Source organism: Fukomys damarensis, unplaced genomic scaffold (assembly GCF_012274545.1).
Source record: "Fukomys damarensis isolate Sample0158 unplaced genomic scaffold, DMR_v1.0_HiC HiC_scaffold_14, whole genome shotgun sequence".
Lineage (NCBI taxonomy): Eukaryota > Metazoa > Chordata > Mammalia > Rodentia > Bathyergidae > Fukomys > Fukomys damarensis.
Window position 1 is genome coordinate 66326753 of NW_022900926.1, and position 21380 is coordinate 66348132.

At 34.4% G+C, this 21380-nt stretch overlaps 1 protein-coding gene across 2 annotated transcripts in view; it reads left to right on the forward strand.

Moving 5' to 3' along the window:
* Positions 1-21380, forward strand: part of Col21a1 (collagen type XXI alpha 1 chain) — a 126002-nt gene that overhangs the window by 55770 nt on the left and 48852 nt on the right. The window contains exons 12-16 of one of the 2 annotated variants that reach the window (XM_033763410.1): positions 5534-5599; positions 6091-6144; positions 6734-6787; positions 6914-6967; positions 18053-18106. In XM_033763410.1, coding sequence (XP_033619301.1) covers positions 5534-5599; positions 6091-6144; positions 6734-6787; positions 6914-6967; positions 18053-18106 — 282 coding nt within the window. The remainder of the gene's footprint in view (positions 1-5533; positions 5600-6090; positions 6145-6733; positions 6788-6913; positions 6968-18052; positions 18107-21380) is intronic. The other variant, XM_010628929.2, reaches the window with a different exon arrangement.

Consider the following 21380-nt stretch of genomic DNA (forward strand, 5'->3'; position numbering starts at 1 on the left):
ATTATTCACAAGGGAAACTATTCAGTATTTACACATGTGTGACTTATTTATTTCACTTAGGAGTATATCTTCAATATGTTGGACTTTTAATTTTTCAAGCTATTCTCCAGTTCTATTATTTACCTGTTAGATATGAGAAAAATACCTTGTAATTACAACATTTTTAGATGTGATTCATTCTTTTTACTTACTACATGCAAACTGGTCAATAATTTGTAAGCTCATATATTTTTTAATAGTATCTTATTAAATATAACAAATAATCACTTTATAACAACTGCTATATTAATCCCTTTCACTGTTGCTGAAACACAATATCCAACACACACAAATTAAAGGAGTAGGGGTTTATTTTAGTTTATGGTTTCAGAGGTCTTAGTCCATGCATCTTCGACTGGCTCCAAGGAAGAAATTTGGTTGAGGTCCATGGGAGAGGAAAGATACTCACCATATAGCAATCAGGAAGCAGAATGAAGTAAGGAGACAGAGAAGCATGCCCCCCCCCACAATCACACACCTCTTCCAACCAGTCCCTGCCACCTGACACCACATTTAGCTATGAAATCAATGGATCCATCCACTAATGAACATAGTGCTCAGAATAATCCAATCATGTTCCAAAAGCCCTACCTCTGAACCCATGAAAGTTTTGGGAGATACTGTGGACCTAAATTATAGATACCATCTACTTCTGGCCCCAAAAGGCTCATGTCCATCTCATTGTGTAAAATGTATTTAGTCCATGTCTAAGAGTTGCCAACATTTTAACAGTTTTAGCAGTACTGAAAAAGTCCAAGTCTGAAGAGTCCATTGAGTTGAAAGGCAAACTCTTATCTGTGAGCTCCTATAAAAATAAAAAAGACAGTTGAATACTTCCAACATACCCAGCAGCGGGATAACTGGGTCAAATGGGACCTTTAATGCTACTTTTTTGAGGTATCTCCATATTGATCCCTAAGTGGTTGCACCAGTCTGCACTCCCATCAACTATGAAAAAGGGTTCCTTTCTCCCCACTAATCTACCAGCATTTGTTATTTTTTTTTAATAGAAGCCATTCTTTTCTGGAGGTACAGTTTCAGTGTTGTTTTCATCTGCATCTCTTGAATGCCCAGTGATGTTGAACATTTTTTCATATGTTTATTAGCTGCTTTTATTTCTTTGAGACATGTCTGTTCATTTCAGGTGACCATTTTTGGATTGGATCTTTAAGTTTGGGAGGGCTGATTTTTTAAAGTTCTTTATATATTCTAGATAGTAATCCTTTATCTAAGGAACAGCTGGGTGAAAAACTTCTTAGCTTCGTTGGTGGTTTCTTTTGCTGTGCACAGCCTTTTTAATAGGATGAGATCCTAGTTGTTGATTCTCTGCACTAGTTCCCGTGCTACTGAGGTTTTTATTTTTTTCTTCATAAAGTCTTTTCCTACATCAATGTCTTCAAGAATTCTACCTAACCTATACTCCAGAAAGTTTAGTGTTTCTGTTTCAATATTTAGATCTTTAATTCACTTGGATTTTAGTTTGGTGCATGGTGAAAATATGAATCTTGCTTTAATTTGTGGCAAGCTGATATCCAATTTTATAGCATCATTTATTAAAGAGGCTATCTTTCCTCCAGTGAGAATGGTTGGCTTCTTTGTCAAAGATGAGGTGGCTGAGTATGTCTAGAGTTATTTCTACATCTTCTAATCTATTCCACTGATGCTTGGGTCTGTTTCTTTGCCAGTACCATGCTGTTTTTATCACAGTGGCTTTGTAGTAGTTTCAAGTTGGGGACTGTGATACCCCCTGCCATGTCTCCTCTGGTTCCAAATGAATTTTTTTAAATTGTTTTCTCTAGTTCTGTGAAATATGCTGTTAGGAATTCAATCTGGATTGCATTGAATCTATATAGCAGGTTTGGAAGCATGGCTATTTTACTATATTGGTTCTTCCTACCCAGGAACAAGAGATGTCTTTCTGTTTTCTGATATCCTCTTCATTCTCTTTGTTGAGAGTGCTGTAGGTTTCAAGATAGAGGTCTTTTCTTCCTTTGTCAAATTGATTCCTAGATATTTCAGTTTTTGAAAGCTATTGTGAAATGAATTGTTTCTGCATATCCTTTCTCAGTGAGTCTATTATTGGTATATAATAAGGCTGTTGACTTCTGTGTTGACCTTCCAGAAATTTAGCTACTTCCAGCTACTCTACTGAATCTGTCATTTAAGTCTAGAAGAGTTTTAGCAGAGCTTTTTCTGGGTCTTCTATGTAGATATCATGTCATCAGCAAATAACGACAGTTTAACTTCTTCCTTTTCTATCTTTATTCCTTTGATTTCCTTCTCTTGTCTAACTGTTGTGGCTAATGTTTCCAGAACTATATTGAACAGAAGTGGGTATAGCGAACATGTTTTGTTCCTGATCTTAGATGAAAGATTTCAGTTTTTGACCCTTTAGTATGATATTGGCTGCTGGTTTTTCATATATAGCCTTTTTCAAGTTGAGATAAAGACCATCCATTCCAATTTTCTGTAGGATTTTTATGAATCCTACATGAATGGGTGTTGGATTTTGTTGAATGCTTTTTCTTTATTTATTGAGATGATCACATGGTTTTTGTCCTTGACTCTGTTAATGTAGTGTATTACATTTATTAATTTACATATGTTGAACCATCCCTGCTTCCCTGGAATGAATCCCACTTGGTCAGGGTATACAATCTTCTTAATGATCCTCTATATTCTGTTTGCCAGTATCTTACTGATGATTTTTGCATCTGTGTTCATTAGGGAAATTGGCTTGTAGTTCTCTTTTTTGGTTGGGTCTTTCTCTGCTTTGGGGATCAAAGTAATATTTGCTTCCAGGAATAAATTTTTGAGTATTGTTTCCCTTTGAATTTCATTACAGAGTTTGAGAAGTAGTGGCATTAGCTCTTTCCTAAATTTCTTGTAGAATTCAGGAGTGAAACCATCAGGACTTGGGCTTTTCTTTGTTGGTAATTTTTAATTATGTTTTTAATTTCATTGATTGAAATTAGGGTATTTAGAATTTTTATATTTTCTTCACTCAACTTTAATTTATATATATCTAGGAATCTGTCCATTTCTTTTGTGTTTTCCCTTTTATTAGAGTACAGTTCTTGAATTAGGCATTGATGATCCTGTGTATTTCTGCTGGATCTGTTGTGATTTCACCCTTTTCATTCCTAATTGCATGGATTTGAGCATTTTCTTCCCTCGTTTTTGTTGTTTGGCTTAGAGTTTTTCAATTTTCCTTATTCTTTCAAAGAACAAACTTTGATTTGTTGAGGTTTTTGTGGTCTCTATTGTTCTCTTAGTCTCTATTGTTAGTCCTCTAGTCTCCATTGATTTCTGTTCTTATCTTTATAATGTCCTTCCTTGTATGAACTTTAGGTTTGTCTTGCTCTTCATTTTTGAAGCTTGAGGTTCAGCCTTTGACTGTTTATTTGAGCTCACTGTTTTCCTAGAATGGGCATTCACTGCTATGAATTTCCCTTATAAAACTGCTTTCATTGTGTCCCATGGGATCCTGTATGTTGTATTGGTACTATCATTTAATTATAGAAACTCTGATTTTTTCTTAATTTTTTCTGTGACCCATTGGTTGTTCAGTAGAGTGTTATTCATTTTTCATGTATTTGCGAAGCTCTTGCAATTTCTTATCCTATTGATTTTCAGTTTAATTGCACTATGGTATGATAATATACATAGGATAACTTCTACTCCTTTGCACTTACTTAAACATGTTCTATGAGCTAGCACATTGTCTATTTTGGAGAATGACCAACGTGAAGACAAAAAGAATGTATGCTCTGATATATACTCTGATTGGAACACTCAGTGGGCATCTATTAAACCCATTTGTTCAAAAGTTTGGTTCAGTTCTAGTATTTCAGTATTGATTTTCTTTCTATTTGAACTGTTTATTTGTGATAGTAGGGTATTGTGATCCCCCACTACAATTGTATTACTGCTTATTTGGTTGTTCATGTCCATTAATATTTGTTTTTCATATTTGGGATCACTAGTATTTGGTGCATATATATTTATGGCTGTCATCGCCTCCTCTTGGATTGTTCCCTTTACAAGGATGTAGTGACCTTCTTGACTCTTTTAATTAGTTTTGGTTTGAAATCTACTTTCTCTGAAAATAAAATAGCTACCCCTGCTTTTTTCTGGGTTCTAGTCACATGGAAAATTGTTTTCCATCTTTTTACTTTCAGTCTATGAATTTCTTTTTGAATTAAATGTGTTTCTTGTATACAGCATATTGTTGTATTTTGCTTTTTAATCTATTCTGCTAGTATGTTTCTTTTGATTGGTAAATTGAGGCCGTTAATATTGATGGTTATAATTGATATGTATGACTTATCCTTGTCATGACATTTTCATGTTGTTGGCTCTTTTATTTTTTATTTTCTCCCCTTTCCCTTTAAATTCTTGCTGTGCTTGATGGTGCCACTCTGTTGGGCATCATTGAGTTGTTACTCTCATTTTCTTTTTCTAGGATATTGTTTAGAATTTTATCTAGTGCTGGTTTCTCAGGTGTTATTTGTCATGTGCTTGTTAGAAGTGGAGGTGGAGAAGGAATGTTGGGTTGTCTCAGAAGTTAATCCTCTTCATTCATAGTGTAAAGGCAGCAGATAATGCTGAAAAATGAAAGTGCAGGTGCAACATAGCCATGTATTTTAGTGCTTTGAACTCAGATGTTTGGAATTTTAAAGTAAAGTAGTCTTTGGAGTTTTATAAGCCTTGAATAATTATATTATTCATTAAAACATTTGAATGAATAACCTTTTAAAAAACTACACCAATCATAAATACCTAATCACCTCATCTCTTTCCCCTACCATGGAAATTAAGACCATTGAATGTATGCAGTATCTTTCTTTGTGAGGATAAAAGTGAACTTGATCCACATCTTTCCATAAGTTATTGTTTTTTCTCTTGTGTCTTTGCAATGAACATTTTGAAGGTAAGGCAACAACATCTGACAGTTCTCACAGTATTATGTATAAACTTTGTTCAATGGTTAGAATTTTCTTCATGTTTTCTGTTGTGAAAACATAGGGGTTTTCATTTTTGTAGACATATCTGAACAGATATCTACCACTGACTGTTTGTAAGATTAGCATTTATTAAAAACTCACACAATCCTAGCATGTATTGAGATTTTCAGTTCAAAGTCTGTCCTTAGTGAGCTGGATGAGATCTTAAAGGCTGACTGGTTCCATTAAACTTTGGCTCTAAACCATTTCAATTAATTCATTGTCTTGGTCCTATAAAAGCCTATATTACTTCACAATAGATAATAACTCTATAAGGGTGGAATCAGGATTGCTGGTGAGGTACCTGTAACTCTAAAATATTTCCTTTCTCTGATCACAAATTACTCCATGATAATGAGCATTAATCTTGCATAGAGAAAGAATTTCATACAGATACAAGTTTAACTGGTTGCAGATTCATTCCCAATGGATTTTGATAAGTGTGGGGTTGAATATATTATAATTCTTGTTCCTTTGGTTAATTTCAGTTTTGTTTTCAGGGTGACCGTGGACTTCCTGGTTTTCCTGGTCTTCATGGGATGCCAGGATCAAAGGTTGAAAAAAATGTGTTCCTTTTAAATTCAGCAATGCTATATTTTAATTGAAATGAAAGTATGTTTATATTATAATTGTGTTTTAAATAAATGTCTATAGATAAATATAACCATCAATATGTAAAAGTGAATTACTGAGTTAAAATTAATATAACCATTTATATCAAACTTTAAAAAAATCTCCTTAAAGTTTGCAGGTATAAAAGTGTAATTTCATAGCACCATATTTAGCAACAAGCTTGCTATCTACAACATGTGTAATGTACTGTATAAAATTTCTCTCAACCTTAAAACCTGATCAGTTAGCCTGGATGCCATACTTGTTTATCCTTATAAAGCCTATTAAATAGGACTTTTAGTAGATAAATTTTAAATTATTTTATTTTGATTTTGCCAGGTTAAAGTCTATTATTTATAATCTGTGTTATTTTTTCTTATAAAGGGAGTATTCATTTTCTTTAACATTAATTACTAATGCTTTTGTCTTTTAGGGTGAAATGGGCCCCAAAGGTGATAAAGGATCACCTGGATTTTATGGCAAAAAGGGAAGTATGGGTAATACTTTACAGAACCCACACTGACTTTTGAATGTTCTGGAAATAGCAAGCTTGTATTGGATTTCTGGTCAGCCTTAGAATTCTCTGAGGATTTATTTAAAACAATGAACCAAAAGAAAAGAAATGCTGGTGACTGCTATGTATAGTAATCTATACATTGTGTTTTTTTTTGTGAATTTAATCAGTATTCACTATGAGGGATTCCTTGGAAAGAATAGCTGCTTGAAAACATGTCTACTGAGACTCTGTGCTGTGGGCCTTACTATCTGTGCAATTAGGGAAGTTTGTATGCTCACTTAACTTAGGGAAGTTTAAAATGCCCACTGCTTCTTAATTTTGTCTAGATATAGTTTCTGTGTCTAGAAGCTTATAATGTTAATTGCATCTATCAACATTTTCAGTGTCTCACATTGTGCCCCTAGGCTGGTAAAAATAATGCCTTAACAAAAGTGGTAGAGGCAACCAATTCTGCCACTCCAGGATGAGTTGTGCTTACTAGCTTTCCTATTTAAGTTTAGAAACAAAAACAAAAAAAATATTGTGAGGATTATTTTTTAAATGTTACCTTTTAATGCAGGGTGCAAAAGGTGAAAAGGGGAATGCTGGTTTTCCTGGCCTTCCTGGACGTGCTGTGAGTTTAATGGACCAAAAAATGTTTTTGAGTAGTTTACCTTCAGTAAATAAAAAAGTACGGCATCATTCTTAAAAAGAAAAATCAATGCAAAAATATATTAAAAACAAATGTTTTATTTTCCAGGGAGAACCAGGAAGACATGGAAAAGATGGATTAATGGGTAGTCCTGGCTTCAAGGTATTTACTGAAATAAAACAAAATGAAAGGAGTTCTTTTACCTTGTGAGTGAACCTTAGAAGAATATACCAATACTAGAATTTTTTACATATAGCATTAGGATTAATTAAAGAGCTGAAAGTTTTGAATCTAATTTAAAAATGACTAATTTTCCTTTGAGTTTATCATGAGCTCTAACGTGAGGGATAAGCTGAGGATCATTGATAACCCATTCAGACTGGCTTTAAAGGTGAGTGAGAGTCAGGAATTCATAGAGCTGTCTCTCCAGGGATTTGGGTTTCAGGGGAAACGTCTACCATTACCCCTAGAGTGCCTTTATCTCTTACACAGTATGATAGGAAGATGAGGGAATTAGAGCCAGAGGGATCTGCCAAGTGGCAGTTATTTCTTATTCTCATGATGATAATTCAGTGCCTTTGCATTTGCACACAAACCACTTTTAATTGGCCCCAGATCAAACAGAGATGAACTTTCTATTGGTGCAGATGAAAGAAATCCAGGCTTGTGTGTCTGTCTATCTATCTATCTATCTATCTATCTATCTATCTATCTATCTATCTATCTAGATATATACACACAAGCCTGGATTTCTTTCATATATATATCTGTATAGATATATATTCCATATATCTATCTATCTATCTATCTATCTGTCTATCTATCTATATCTATAGATATATGTATATCTATCTATATCTACATATCTACATAGATATGATATAGATATAGATATAGATATAGATATATAGAGAGAGTCAGTGTATCTGGCCTGTGCCATCAGAACAAGTGGCCACACAGTGGGCTTGCTGTAAGCCAATTTGTATCTTACAGGACATGACAGGATTTGTGGACTTCATCAGAGATAAAGGAGCCACTTGGTTAAGTAAAGGATTAGGAGGTGTCATCCTGTTTCCAAATGTTCAGCACTTTGATGCTCATACTTGCCCAGAAATCCAGTCCATATTGTTATAATTTGTAGTTTTATTTTCTTCCTTTGGAAGATTGTCCATTTATTTGAAAGTTCTTTATCTATGATTCTTCAAAAATTACAGATAGTACTTTCTAAGACAACGGTACCCAAATGTAAAATACTGAGCCTATTTTAAAGAGCTTGGTTTTCCCTTGTTCATTAAATTCCATTGGGTTTCCTTTCCTTCTTATTTGTTAGAAAGATTTTAGTGGTTTTTGTTAGAATAAAACTGTCATGGTTTCTACTCATACAAGTCGTTATCTCATTAGATTCTTCTACACCTGCAAGCAAGGCATTAATTCAGCTTTTCCTTGTATTTTGTTAGAATAAACGCATATACCTCAACAAATGGAATTACACTTTCTAGAGATAGTAGAAGTTAGAGAATAGAACCAAAGTAGACCCTCAGTTTTTAATGACTTTTTCTAACTCTACATCGTTTGGCGAATTCTTTGACCCTTAGCTTCCTCCATTTTCAGAATGGAGTGATTGTTATCTACATTGAATGGGAGACTGGGGATTGGGTAAGATAAACAGCACATGCTTGGCAGAGAATAAGTGTCAGTAAGGAATTGGTTCCTTTGTCCATTACTTGATTTGAACATAGCTTTCAGATACCTTTTTGATTGTAATGTGCTTGAAATGTGTATATTTACACAATCACAAGTGTAAATCAGTTAATTTGCTTTTAACAACTTTGTTGCTATGTGTGTGTGACTTACTATGTTCTTTACCCACACAGTATATCAATTTAATGTTTTCTACGATATTTCAAGGGTATGCAACCATCGCCTCAGTTCAATTTTAAGACATTCTTATCACCCCAATGAAAAACTCTTACCCATTATCAGTCATCCCTCATTTCCCTCCATGCCCGTCTTCTGTATCCAGCCCTAGACAACCACTGTCCTCTCTGTCACTCCAGATTCTCTGTTCCCTAATCTAGACATGTTCCATAAGTGGAATCATCAAATGCACAGTTTGTAAGACTTACTCTTTACTTATCATAACATTTTCAAGATTCACTCATGTTTTTATCTGTAGCAATATTTCATTCCTTTTCATAGCTGACAACATTTCAAAGCATGGATATAATACTGTGTTTAGTGTTTTGAAGTCAACTCACTCTTTATATGTGATGTTTAGAACATTATCTTTTAAAAATATTTTCCAAATTTTTATAATCTTAGTTTAGATTTCTAAATCTAAACTGTATTTTGAATTAATTTCTCTGTATAGTGTAAGATAAAAGTTAAAGTTCATCTTTTTCTCGTGTGGATATTCAGGTATCACAACGCCATTTGTAGAAGCCTATTATTTCCAAATGAATTATATTCATATATATATACACACACACAGTTGACCAGAATAATAGGTTTTATTTTGCCATATTTGTGTGTGCATATATCATACTTTGATCATTTCCATATCCCTTTACCCTGCTGGCTCGACCCTTTCTCCTCCCCTGATTCCTGTTCTTTTCTCTAATAATCCTTCTACTTTTAAGTCATCCTTCTCTCAATAAATTTTCAGGTTTTAGGTATGGAAGAAAATATGTGAGTGCATGAGTTGGGTTTATTTCACTTATTACGATGCTCTCCAGTTCCATTCATTTTCCTGCAAATAATATGATTTTGTTTTTCTTTATGACATACCAATATGCCATTATACGTACTTTTTACATTTTCTCATGTACTCATAGTTAACAGGCACCTAAGGTATATCCATAGCTTCACTGCTGTGAATTGTGCAGATGTGGGTGGGATGGGTACGAGGGTGATCTCTTTAGTGTACTGACTGTATTTAATTCATATGTACCAGAGAGCGATTTATCTAGATAAAAGTGATAGCTCTATTTTTAACTACTTGAGGACCCTACAGACTGATTTCCATAGTGGCTGTAATAATTGACATTTCCACCAACAGCATAGCAGACTTCCTTCTCTCCTCACATCCTTGCCAGTATTTATTGTGGTTTTTATTCTCCGTGGTATTCATTCAGTCCAGGGTGAGATGTTATATATCAATTGGCCATTTGTACTCTTCTTTTGAGTAGTGTTTATTCAGTTTATTTGCCTGTATTTTGCTTGAGTTATTTGAGGTTTTTTTGGTGTTAAGTGTTTTGAGTTCTTTATATATTCTAGACATTAATCCTCTATCAAAAGAGTAGCACAGATTTTCTCCAGTCTGTCGGCTGTCTCTTCACTCTGTTGTTTCCTTTGCTGTTAGATTTGATGTAGTCCCCTTTGTCAGTTCTTGCTATTATTCAGGAAGGTATTGCATATAGCTATACATTGAATTGTTTCTCCTATGCTTTCTTCTAGCATTTTCAAAGTTACATTTAGGTCTTTGATGCATTTGAATTGATTTTGTACACATGGATATCCAGCCTTTTCAGCATCATTTGTGAAAGAGACTGTCTTTTCTCAGGTGTATGTTTTTGGCCCCTTTGTCAAGAATCACATGACTAACTTTGTGGGTTTGTTTCTGTGTCCTCTACTCTATTCAATTTTTATGCCAGAAGTCTTGTTTTTATTACTATGGATTTGTAGGATATTTTGAAATCAAGTATTGTGATGCTTTCAGCCTTACTCTCTTTGTTCACGGTTGCTCTGGCTATTGTGGATCTTTTGTGTTATTATAGTAATTTTAGAATATTCTTTTAATATTGTTATTTGTATTTTTATGGGGATTGTCAAATATCAATTGATCAATATATGTGTGAAACCTTTTTTAGATTCTCAATTCTGTTCCATTAATCTGTACCTTCATCCTTTCCTCAAAAGTACACTGATTGCATTGATTACCATCATTTTAAAATGTTTTGAAGTGAGAGCATAAATACTATAAACTTATAAAAGCATCTGCTTTCTTTTTATGTAGATTTTTATTCAGATATCCAATATTACAATTTAAATTATTGATTTTATGGATTTTTTTTAAAAAAAACTTTTTTCTATACTATTTCCTTTCTGCTTCCTTTTCCTACTTCTTTCTGGTTTTAAAAACTGAGAATTGGCTGGGTGTGGTGGCTCATACCTATAATCCCAGCACTGGGCAGTCTGGAGTATAAGGATCACTGTGAGTTTGAGGCCAGCCTGGTCTTTATTTTTTTCCACTTTTACTTTTTATGATTTAAATAGTTGAATATTTTTCTGACTATTGCTTCAATTGTATCCCCTTGATTCTGATGTGCAGTATCTTCATTAACATATTTTGTTGTAGAAATATGCAATTTTGGTTTTTGCTACTCTTCTAAGCATTGTTTAAAGAGTTTTTTTTTTTTGGAGGGCCTTTTATTTTTAGTCTGTTGCCAATTTCTTGTTTTACTACACTGTTTTTGAGAATGTTATTTGTAGAATCTCTTTTTTATGGACTTTTGAATTTATTTTCTTTGACTTACTATATGTTCAGTTTTCAGAAATGTTTCCCTGTGCATGTGAGAAAATAAATTCCTATTTTCAGAGCACAAAACTCAATATGCATTCCTAAGAGCTGTGTTATTAAATATTTTTTGATATTTAACACAGTTTATTTTTATTTCTTGTCCAATTTTGGAGAGTACTATCTGAGTGTCCTATTATTAGTTCATTTTTCCTGTTTTTTCCTTCCATCTTCTGTTTCATGAATGTGCTATGTTAGTTGTTGTATATTCATTACTAGTATGTCTTCATTTTGAATCATGTCTTTAGGGTTATAATTACCATTTTTGCCTCCTTTAATAGCTTTACTTCTGTCTGTCTTGGCTTATCACAGGATTATACACCTTTCTGATTATACGTATTTGCTATAATTTTGCTCATAACCTTCCTGGATAACTTTGTTTTACTTGTATCTCTTGTGTCTAGCATAGAGTTTGTCTTTGCTGTTTAAAACAACTTCAGTGTTCAGTACATGAATTAATCTGTTTTTATTCATTGATAAGTTTGGTTTTATCTCTGTTATAACACATATTATAATAGATTCATTGTTTATCAGTGTGAATAATTTCCTTTTCTTTCCATTATCAGTATCTTTGGTGTTTAGGAAGATTTACATTTTTTGCCACAGTGGTCTTTATACTAACTTTTTATACATGTACATGTTAGAAATCCCTTAGTTTTCTTTTGCCTTGCTTAAATATCGACTTCATTGCACTAAGTTTAAATGGCGCCCTATGATGTGGATGGCAATGAGTTTATTTTATTTACCCCTTTCCTTATCATTTTTGTTTGACCATGTTCAACTGTGTCATGTATAATATCTTTACGTTAGTTTTTTTTCCTCTCTCTCTGTCTTTGTTGCAGATCGGCAGTTAATTTTACTTATTGCAATGATCTGTGTCAGAATTAAAAATTTCAGTTACACCCAAACTTTGGTTCAGAAGTTAGATTTAGGACTTCTTTTAAATTTTCAGGGTGCAGGACTTCTTTTAGATCTTTAGGGTGCTATCAGGTTAAAGATTTGAATAGAACTTCGGTTACATTGCTTTGGTTTGTGATGAAAGTACTGTAATCACAGGTATTTTGAGACTTCTTTCAGTTCTACTGCTATCACCTTCGTTTTTAAAATTGGTTCCACATTATTGGCTATTGTTTTTCTCCTTAATGCCCTCTTAATTTTAAGTTAAATCTATTCTCTTGTGCTTTCTGCTAATATTTTAACTTTCATACTCATCATACCTGGGATAATTTTGTATTTTCTTTTCCAAGTTAGTTTAATTCTTGACTTTTACTTTGTATCTTAGTTTTTTTCCACTTTCCAGTCTTTGATTTCTAGATTTTTAACATCTGAAAATGCTTGTATGTTTATTGACCTAGGTTACAGCATTTTGATGCATGTTTCTTCTGCTCTGTTTATTTTTGCAAGGAAAATTTACTCAGATGTTTTGATTTTCATTTTCTGTCTTTATATTCTTTTAGCAGTTTTGTTTGTACATTGTCTGCCAATTCTTTTCCAGTTCAAAATATGTCATATTTATTTGGATCTATAAGAATAGGCAGGGGTGTAAAAGTTTGGGTGGCCCACTGGCCTTCTTAGTCTTGTGGTGTCCGCTTTCTAAATATAGTAAAATTAGAGTTTCTTTAATCACTGAAGTTATTTACTGGAGGATTTGATGTGTTAGAAAGATGGAGAAATGAGAAAAATGGTGTATTCATTTTAGGTTTCTGTAACGCTTCCAAGGGAAGATGTCCAGTGAGCAGTGAGACTGGGATCAGGAACTCCATCTTTGTTGGAGAGTCCAGAGAAACAGCACACTGAGCACAGTTGGAAAGGGATGTCTTAGACAAGGGACACCCATCACATGGTGATAAGAGAGAGGGGTAGATAGGAGTATGTTGGTTTGACTTCCATTTTTCTAAGACTGTGGGAGTTATGTGTTGAAGGAAGGAAGGAAAAGAAGGGATTGTTTAAAAATTTCTATATACCATAATCTTTTCATATATGTGGAAAATGTGGTAAAGAGAAGATGAAGGAAATATAAAAAAGCTGCAAAAAAAATCCAGTGGAAGCTGTGTGATTATAGTACATTGTTTTCCTGTACTTAGAACATAAGCAAAGGTCTGAAACAGCTTTCAGTTTGGTTTACTCAACATTGGAATTTGCATAGAATAGTCAGTGAGGGAAAAGGGTCAGAATTTTAGAAAGATGTTCGAATCATGAAGTATGGTATTAGAGCTGGATATGAAAAATAGGAGAAGTAAGATTATAACAAAAGGTATAATTTATTGACTACTACATACCTGATTCTTAGCACTTTGTATGCATTTTATCATTAATATCATGAATCATTTTGGGATATAAGTGAAAAAAAATACTTTGCCTTTTTCCAGATGAGAAAACCAAGTAACTGGGAAATTAAATAAATTGTCCAAGATCATGTAGCCATCATTTTATGAAAATTCCTTTCACCATACTTTTAAAAATGGTTTCATACCAAAATTATATTCCTCAAATATAGAAAATGAAAAAATGGTGATTCTATTGTTTTTGTGAGATTTTTAAACTAGAGGAATGTCAAGGCTGACCTTATTCTTCCTAAATTATACAAGTATCTCAACACATGCTATTCAAAAATAAATCAGTTTGGAATGAGTCATGAACAAATATTGTTAAACCCCAACTTCCTAATGGTAGTGGATATCTGTGCACAGCTCTGAAATAAAAGCTCTTATTCTGTTTACTTAAAAAAGAAAAAACTATGAAGTTGGAGGTATTAATGAGGTTTAACACCTGTTCACGTTCAGTGAGATTAAAGGACTTAGTCACATGTGCCCAGTGAGCTTCCTGATTGAGAATTCCGGGCCCCAGCCGCAGGAGACCTCTGTGCATGATTCTTTCTCTATTCCTATTTGTTTGGGCGGCCAGGAGAAGCTTCCTCAGTCTTCCATCTTCAGTAAACCTTCAGGCATGCTAGAGATTTGTTTACAGACTAAGGATAAACTATGCAATAAGATCACAGTCAAAAGAAAGTTGTTACCTTAATAGTAAAGTAAAGGCCTTCCTCACACTATGTTTCCATCATCAGTAAACCACGCTGTCCACCTGACTTTAGCATTGTTACAACTGCAATCTAAATTACTCTCCATCCTTTCACTTATTTATTTGTGGACAGGAACTAAATACCACAGCATGAAAAATAAATAAATATGCAATGCAAGTTTTACATGTCTGGTTTTAGTTAAATTTGCTGTTTTGAAATAACTGTTGTGGTGTAAATCATCCTTGAAATTAGAGGCAGAAATTGGATTGAGGAATAATGTTGAGCATGACCATTTTTTCACTTATATCGAGAAGGAATTTTTAAATCAAATATAAAAATTATAAATTAGAGGTACAGCCATAATATAAAATTTTGCATACATAGGAAAAACTGATCTGTACCAGGTTTTCCTGACCAAGAAAGTGATGAAGGAATGAGGTTAAATCTGGTTATAATACTAAATTTCACAGAATAGTTGTGTATTGCATTTTTAATTTCAAGGAAAGAGCCAGGTAGAAATTATCTTAACTTATATGTATTTTTTGTAACTCCAGCACTCTGGGATGGGGAGGCAAGAAGACCCTAAATTTGAGCCCAGCCTAGGAAAGTTTGTAATTTAGCAAGACTGTGTCTCATGAATAAATAAATAGGCTGGGGCTGAGGCCCAGTGTGAAGACCCCGGGTTCAATTCCCACTATAGCTAAAGGAAAACAAAAGAAAGGAATGAAGAGAAGGTCACTAGGTAAAGATTGCTAGCTAGATCTGGTGATAACTTACCTATGTAATCTTCTGATAGCAGATTTCCAGATATTTCCCCATTTCCTTTTTCCCATGAAACTGAGCATTTAAGAATGAGTTATTCATTCCTCCTTGTTTAATATACAATAATGATTTCAAAGGGAACAGCGAGTCTTATAGTATGTTGGGTGGTAGTCTAAATACAGTAAGTGACTTAAAAGTAAACTGGGAGATAGATCTTTCACAAATGGGACAGGGTCCAAGAGATGGAGGAAAGAGGGACGAGGGAGTGAGGGAAGGGAAACAGATGAGAAGAATGAATGTGTGTTAGGCACATGTACCAACTCCCCATTAAGAATATATTCCTTATGTACCACAAACGTGTACTGATGAAATAAATAAAAAACAAACCTCCTTTAAAGCTATTTCCTACCTTTAACCAATGTGTAAGTGAGAAAAACAATACTGATATAAATAACATAGCAAGACACCTGATTTAGAGCTAGATGCTATCATAGTTTACAATGCCATCATAGTTTATAATGGAGAGGAGCAAAAGTCATCTGTAAGTCCCTATCTTGTCACAGAGACTAGACTTGATCAGTAGTTCTCAAAGTGTTGACCTAAGGCCAGTAGTATTAGCACTTCCTGCGAACTTGATAACCAAATTCTAGAGATCAAGCCTAGAGCTCCTGAGTCAGGAGTTGTTGGGCAGGACCCACAGTGTGCAGTGTAACAGCCTTCTGGAAGTTTCTGACAAAGCTTGAGTTTGAGAGTTACTGAAACATCTAAAAAATGGATTCTGTTTTGTTCATCTAAGTCTGTATTATTCTGGTTGTTTCTCCTAGCAAGAAATAGGAAGAATGACAATAAACTAAATCCTCTAATAATTGTAGAACATCATTATTGACAAAAGTTGCTAATTGATGGCTGTGTGTGTGTGTGGTGTGCTCAAATGAGCAAGCACATGGTAGGTGCTGGATATTGAACCTAGGGTCTCATTCAGGCTAGGTGAGCCATCTACCACTGAGCTACAGCCCCAGCCTGTTTCTTTACTCAAAAAGAAGTCCTGCTAGTTAAAATGAAATAAGAAGTTATGTCAGAGAATAGAAATGTAAAAGAGATTTTCATAAACCAAGTAGTCATGCAATCTCAAATTGTTTCTCCTCTTTGATAACTGCCTTCCTCCCTCCCTTTCATTTATATGAAATCTAAACTGCAAGTTCACTCGGTAAGTCACAGGGAATAGTACTACTGGAGGGTAGGAGAAGTTAAGTGGTCTAATTACTTACATTAGGTTATGGTTCTTATCTGGCTATATCAGAATCCGCTGGAGACTTGTGAGAACTCAGATTGCTGCCCAGCCCTCCTCCTCCTGTGCCTTCTGATTCAGCAGGCAGCAGTCAGGACCTGGAATTTGCATATCGAAGTTCCCACGTGATGAAGGTGCAGCTACTGTAATACTTTGCTTTAGTATTCAGGAGTGCACATGTCCCTTTTCTCTAATTTTCCAGGCATATTTAAGCTGTTTTTCTCACACTAAATGGCCCCACCATACCTTTGTGTTTTGTCTGACATTTTCATAAACTTTGCTGTAGAAACTGGATCAACAGGAGCTTCCTCCCTCCAGTTTGGTTAATGTGCAGAAAACATTCTTTGCTCCTTTTACAGCTGTCAGGTAGTATTTGTAAATAAAAATGGAACAGATGAAATGTTTGGCTTTGGTTGATATTTCACCATGCTAATAAAATGCAAGAATTCATAAAAGTGAGGACATTAGGGCTTATGCAAGTGATATGTGAATATTTTCTTAGTGCTAATTGTGTTAGCTGAGTTTCATAGGTTCTATGCTTCATTTTCTACAATTTTTAGAAATTCACTAGAATATAACACTGAAAAATAGTGAGAATATTCTTTAATGAATATATTCAGAGACTTTCGTCTTTATTCGTATTTCAGCTCAGGTATTTGAAACTTTTATACAAAAATGCTTTTGTTTAACTTACTCTCTGGCTCTCAGCTATGATGAATATTCTCTCTGATAGAAAACAAGTGTTGCATAATTGCTCCTGGGCAACGTTAGTTCCTAATTAGAGCAAAACCGCCACTCTTAACCACCCTTATGTTTGAAAAATCTGTCAGTAATGTGCATTAAACATTATAATCAGCTAACATTTATTGCTTTAGTAGCTAACAGGTTAGATATGCTTGTATACAATGACATATACTAAAGAGTAGATATAAAATAAGATGCTTAAGTAATTTGAGCACAACAATTTAAGGGTATGTAACTGAAACTATTAAAAAGTATTGAAAAAAGTGGTATATGCCGGGGATTTAGCTCAGTGGTGCCACTGCCTGCCTCACAAACCCAAGGACCTGAGTTCAATCCCTGGTACAAAAAAAAAAAAAAGAGTATTGACAAGTAGGTACCTAAAATATGTATTATAGATGTTTATTTTAAATAGGTAGATATTGGAATAATAGGCCAGACAATTTTAAGTAATAACTTATATGTAACTCCATTGATTCAGAATGATAGCTTTATTTTGATTTAAAAAATCAACTCTTGGAAGGCAAGGGGTAATAGGACAGTGATTTTTAAAGGGAAAATGAAAATCAAAATAAATATGAAAAGGACTGATATAAAACACTGATAACATTTACATTGAAAGGAAGAATGTTTATATAGCCAATTTATAATTTAATTATTAATATGTAAGCTTTTGATGTTTACATGGTCACTTTATGAATTTCTCAAAAGGTTATTTGATGTCACAAAGAGTAAGTACCAATAATCAAGAGGCAATTTTTTTTGTTTGTATCTAGCATGCTTTAATATGTAATAAACTATTATTTTACTAAGTAGACCTGAACATGGATTTTCTATTTCTCTTTATCAAATCATTAAAAGGGAGAAGCAGGATCCCCAGGCCTACCTGGCCATGATGGACCTCGGGGAGAGCCTGTGAGTACTTTCTTACCTCATTTCTAAAGGATGATGTTCTTGATGTATCACGAAATCCCATGACTCTAAATTCCTCTCCTCCTTTCCCTGTTCTTGTTCAGTGACCTCCAGAATTTGGCTGTTGTAGAGGTGTGTGTGGAGCATTGTACAATGATACCAAAATACTGAATTCTCTTCCGCCAACCAGGAAGCATGTTGGGTAGGGTGTGAATCGCAGCCACCACCCTTCATGTCCAGACAAGTGGGTAGCACAGACATCACAATCTGGTGCAGAGCCTTTAATCCATGTCACTTTGTCATGGGTGCATTATTTCATAGTGTGCCCTCTGACCCCATGATGTCAGTGAACACCAGGGACAGAGAAACATAACATTAAGAAAGTACTAAATTAGAATACTACATATCTGTACTTTAGCAAGTAGACAAGACGGTCTTCAAAGAAATTTGGAAATGTACTTGTCCTGCTTTTATTTATACAATTTCTCACAGTCAATGATTCTTCATTTATTAGCACATTTCTGCAGTATACATTTAAATTGCAGATGACATTTGATTCATCAACCTTATCTATTCTTAGGGAACTTGTAATTTGCTTGGGGAGAAACTAGGTCAAGAAGTGAAATAGTGTGTATATTAGCATTTGTCACAGAGTACTCGTTTGACACATCAGAATCCACACACTGGATATGGAGACGAAATTACAAAGGCTTCTTACGTAAGGCAAAAGAATTGAACTACTCTTAGCATTCCTCAAATTCTACCTGAATTTTTATTGTGTGTATTATGATGCACTGGAGCAAGTTCTTTGTAAAGTATCTGCCTTTAAGAAGTTGCTAAAATAATTTGGGAGACTGAAGCAAAACAAAGCAAATGATTCCTGACATAAGGGCGTTTATAGCAAATGCCAAGTATGAACTAGACATGGGCTCAGAAGGCCAAGGTGAAAGTTTTTGCTCTTTGCAGCCTGGCGGAGTGGAATAGGTCACTTCGTGTCTCTGAATGCCTTTCTCTTCATATAAATACTGTAGACATTTATAAAGCTTTTTAATAATATGGCTTGTATGAGGCTCACACAGGAAACTTGAAAAAATATAAAAGTATCACACACATGCATAGAATTATTCTAAATGCTAAAGGAGTGTAGGAAGACAATCCTGCATCTTGGGTGGTTGAGAAATTTTTGCCAAGCATTTGAGGCTAGACTGGGTGAGAGAGGAGAGGGAGGGAGGGAGAGAGGGAGAGAGAGAGGGAGGAGGAGGGACTGTTTGAAAGTACATAGATGAGGTGGTTAAAGATGTACCCAAGAAACAAGGAAATAATCTAAATGTAGACCTGAGGAGGCAGTGAAAGGTCCCTGTTGGATGATGGGAAATAGGAAGGTAGTGAGGACTGTAATATAGAGATCCTGGTATATGTAAAATATGGTTGGAAAGGAGAAGACATTGAAATAATTCCTGAGTCATTTTGACAGACAATGCATATTTCAATGTCTTCTCCTTTCCATCTATATTTCACATATACCAGTAGCTTATAATCTGCCTGCAAAACATTCTTTTTATTTTATCTTCTTTTTATCCTCACAAAAATCTCAATGGCAAGTGAATTAATGTTTTACCTTCCTAAATTACAGTTCAGGATCTCTCTCTCTCTCCCTCTCTCTCTGCCTATGCTGATGTCTTCAAGAATTCTACGTAATCTATCTTTGAGCAGATTTAGTGTTTTTGTTTTAATGTTTAAATCTTTGATCCATGCAAATACTGCATGGTGAAAGATATGGGTCTAATTTTAATCTTTGGAAAGTTGACATCCAGTTTTTCCAGCACCACATTTTAAAGAAGCTATCACTCTTCCAGTGAAGGTGTTTGGCTCCTTTGTCAAAGATAAGGTAGCTGAGTATATCTGGAGTTCTTTCTGCATCTTCTACTCTGTTCCATTGATCCTCAAGTCTGTTTTGTTTTTGTTTTTGCCAGTACTATGATATTTTTTATCACGGTAGTTCTGTAGTATAATTTCAAGTCAGGGATTATGATGCCTTGCCTTTGTTACCTAGAATTGCTTAGGTCTCTTCTGGTTCCAAATGAATTCTAGGATTATTTTCTTTAATTCTGTGAGATATACTGTTAGAATTTTGGCTAGGATTACTTTAAATCTGTATGACCATTTTTTTTGTTTCATTTTGTTTTTTGCTACTAGGGATTGAACTCGGGCCCTTGATCTTGCGAGGCAGGAGGCAGAACCACTGAGCCAAATCCCTAGCCCCTGACCATTTTTACTATATTGATTCTTCCCACCCAAGAACAAGGGATATCTTTCCATTTTCTGATATTCTATTCAATCTCTTTTTTTTCAAAGTACTGTTGTTTTCAATGTAGTTTTACTTCCTTCATTAGATTGTTCCTAGGTATTTCATTTTTTTAATTTTTTGGATGCTATTGTGAAAGGTGCTGTTTCCCTACTTCCTTTCTCAGTGAGTTTGCCACTCATATACAGGAAGGCTATTGATTTTTGAGTCTTGACTTGTATCCAGCTATACTCCTGATTTTGGTCTGCTGGTGGAGTTTTTGGGGTTTTCTATGTAGAGTGTTGTGTCATCTGCAAATAATGATAATTTAAATTCTTCCTTTCCTACCCATATTCTTTGATTTTTCTCTTGTCTAATTGCTCTGGCTAATATTTCCAGAACTATAATGAACAGGTGTGATGACAGTGGACATCCTTGCCTCATTCATAATTTTAGAGTGAACATTTTCAGCTTTTGTTCATTTAGAATGATGTTGGCTGTTAGTTTGTCATAGACGGCTTTTATCAGGTTGAGGTAATTACCATCCATTCTAACTTTTTGTAGGATTTTTTTTATCATGAATGGGTGTTGGGCTTTGTCAAATGCTTTTTTATGCATCTATTGAGATGATCATGTGATTTGTTGTCTTTAGTTCTGTTGATATGGTACATTACATTTATTCATTTGCATATGTTGAACTATCCCTGCATCCCTGGGAAAAATCCTACTTGGTTATGATGTATAATCTTCTTGATGATTCGCTGCATTCTGTTTGCCAGTATCTTATTGAGGTATTTTGCATTTATGTTCATTAGAGAAATAAGCCTGTAGTTCTCTTTTTTGGTTGAATCCTTTTGTATTTTGGAATAAAGCAATGAATTTCAGAGTATTGCTTCCTTTTCAATTTAATTAAAGAGTTTGAGAAGTAGTGGCTTTAGGTCTTCTCCAGACTTCTTGTAGAATTTGAAAGTGAATAAATCAGGGCCTGGGCTT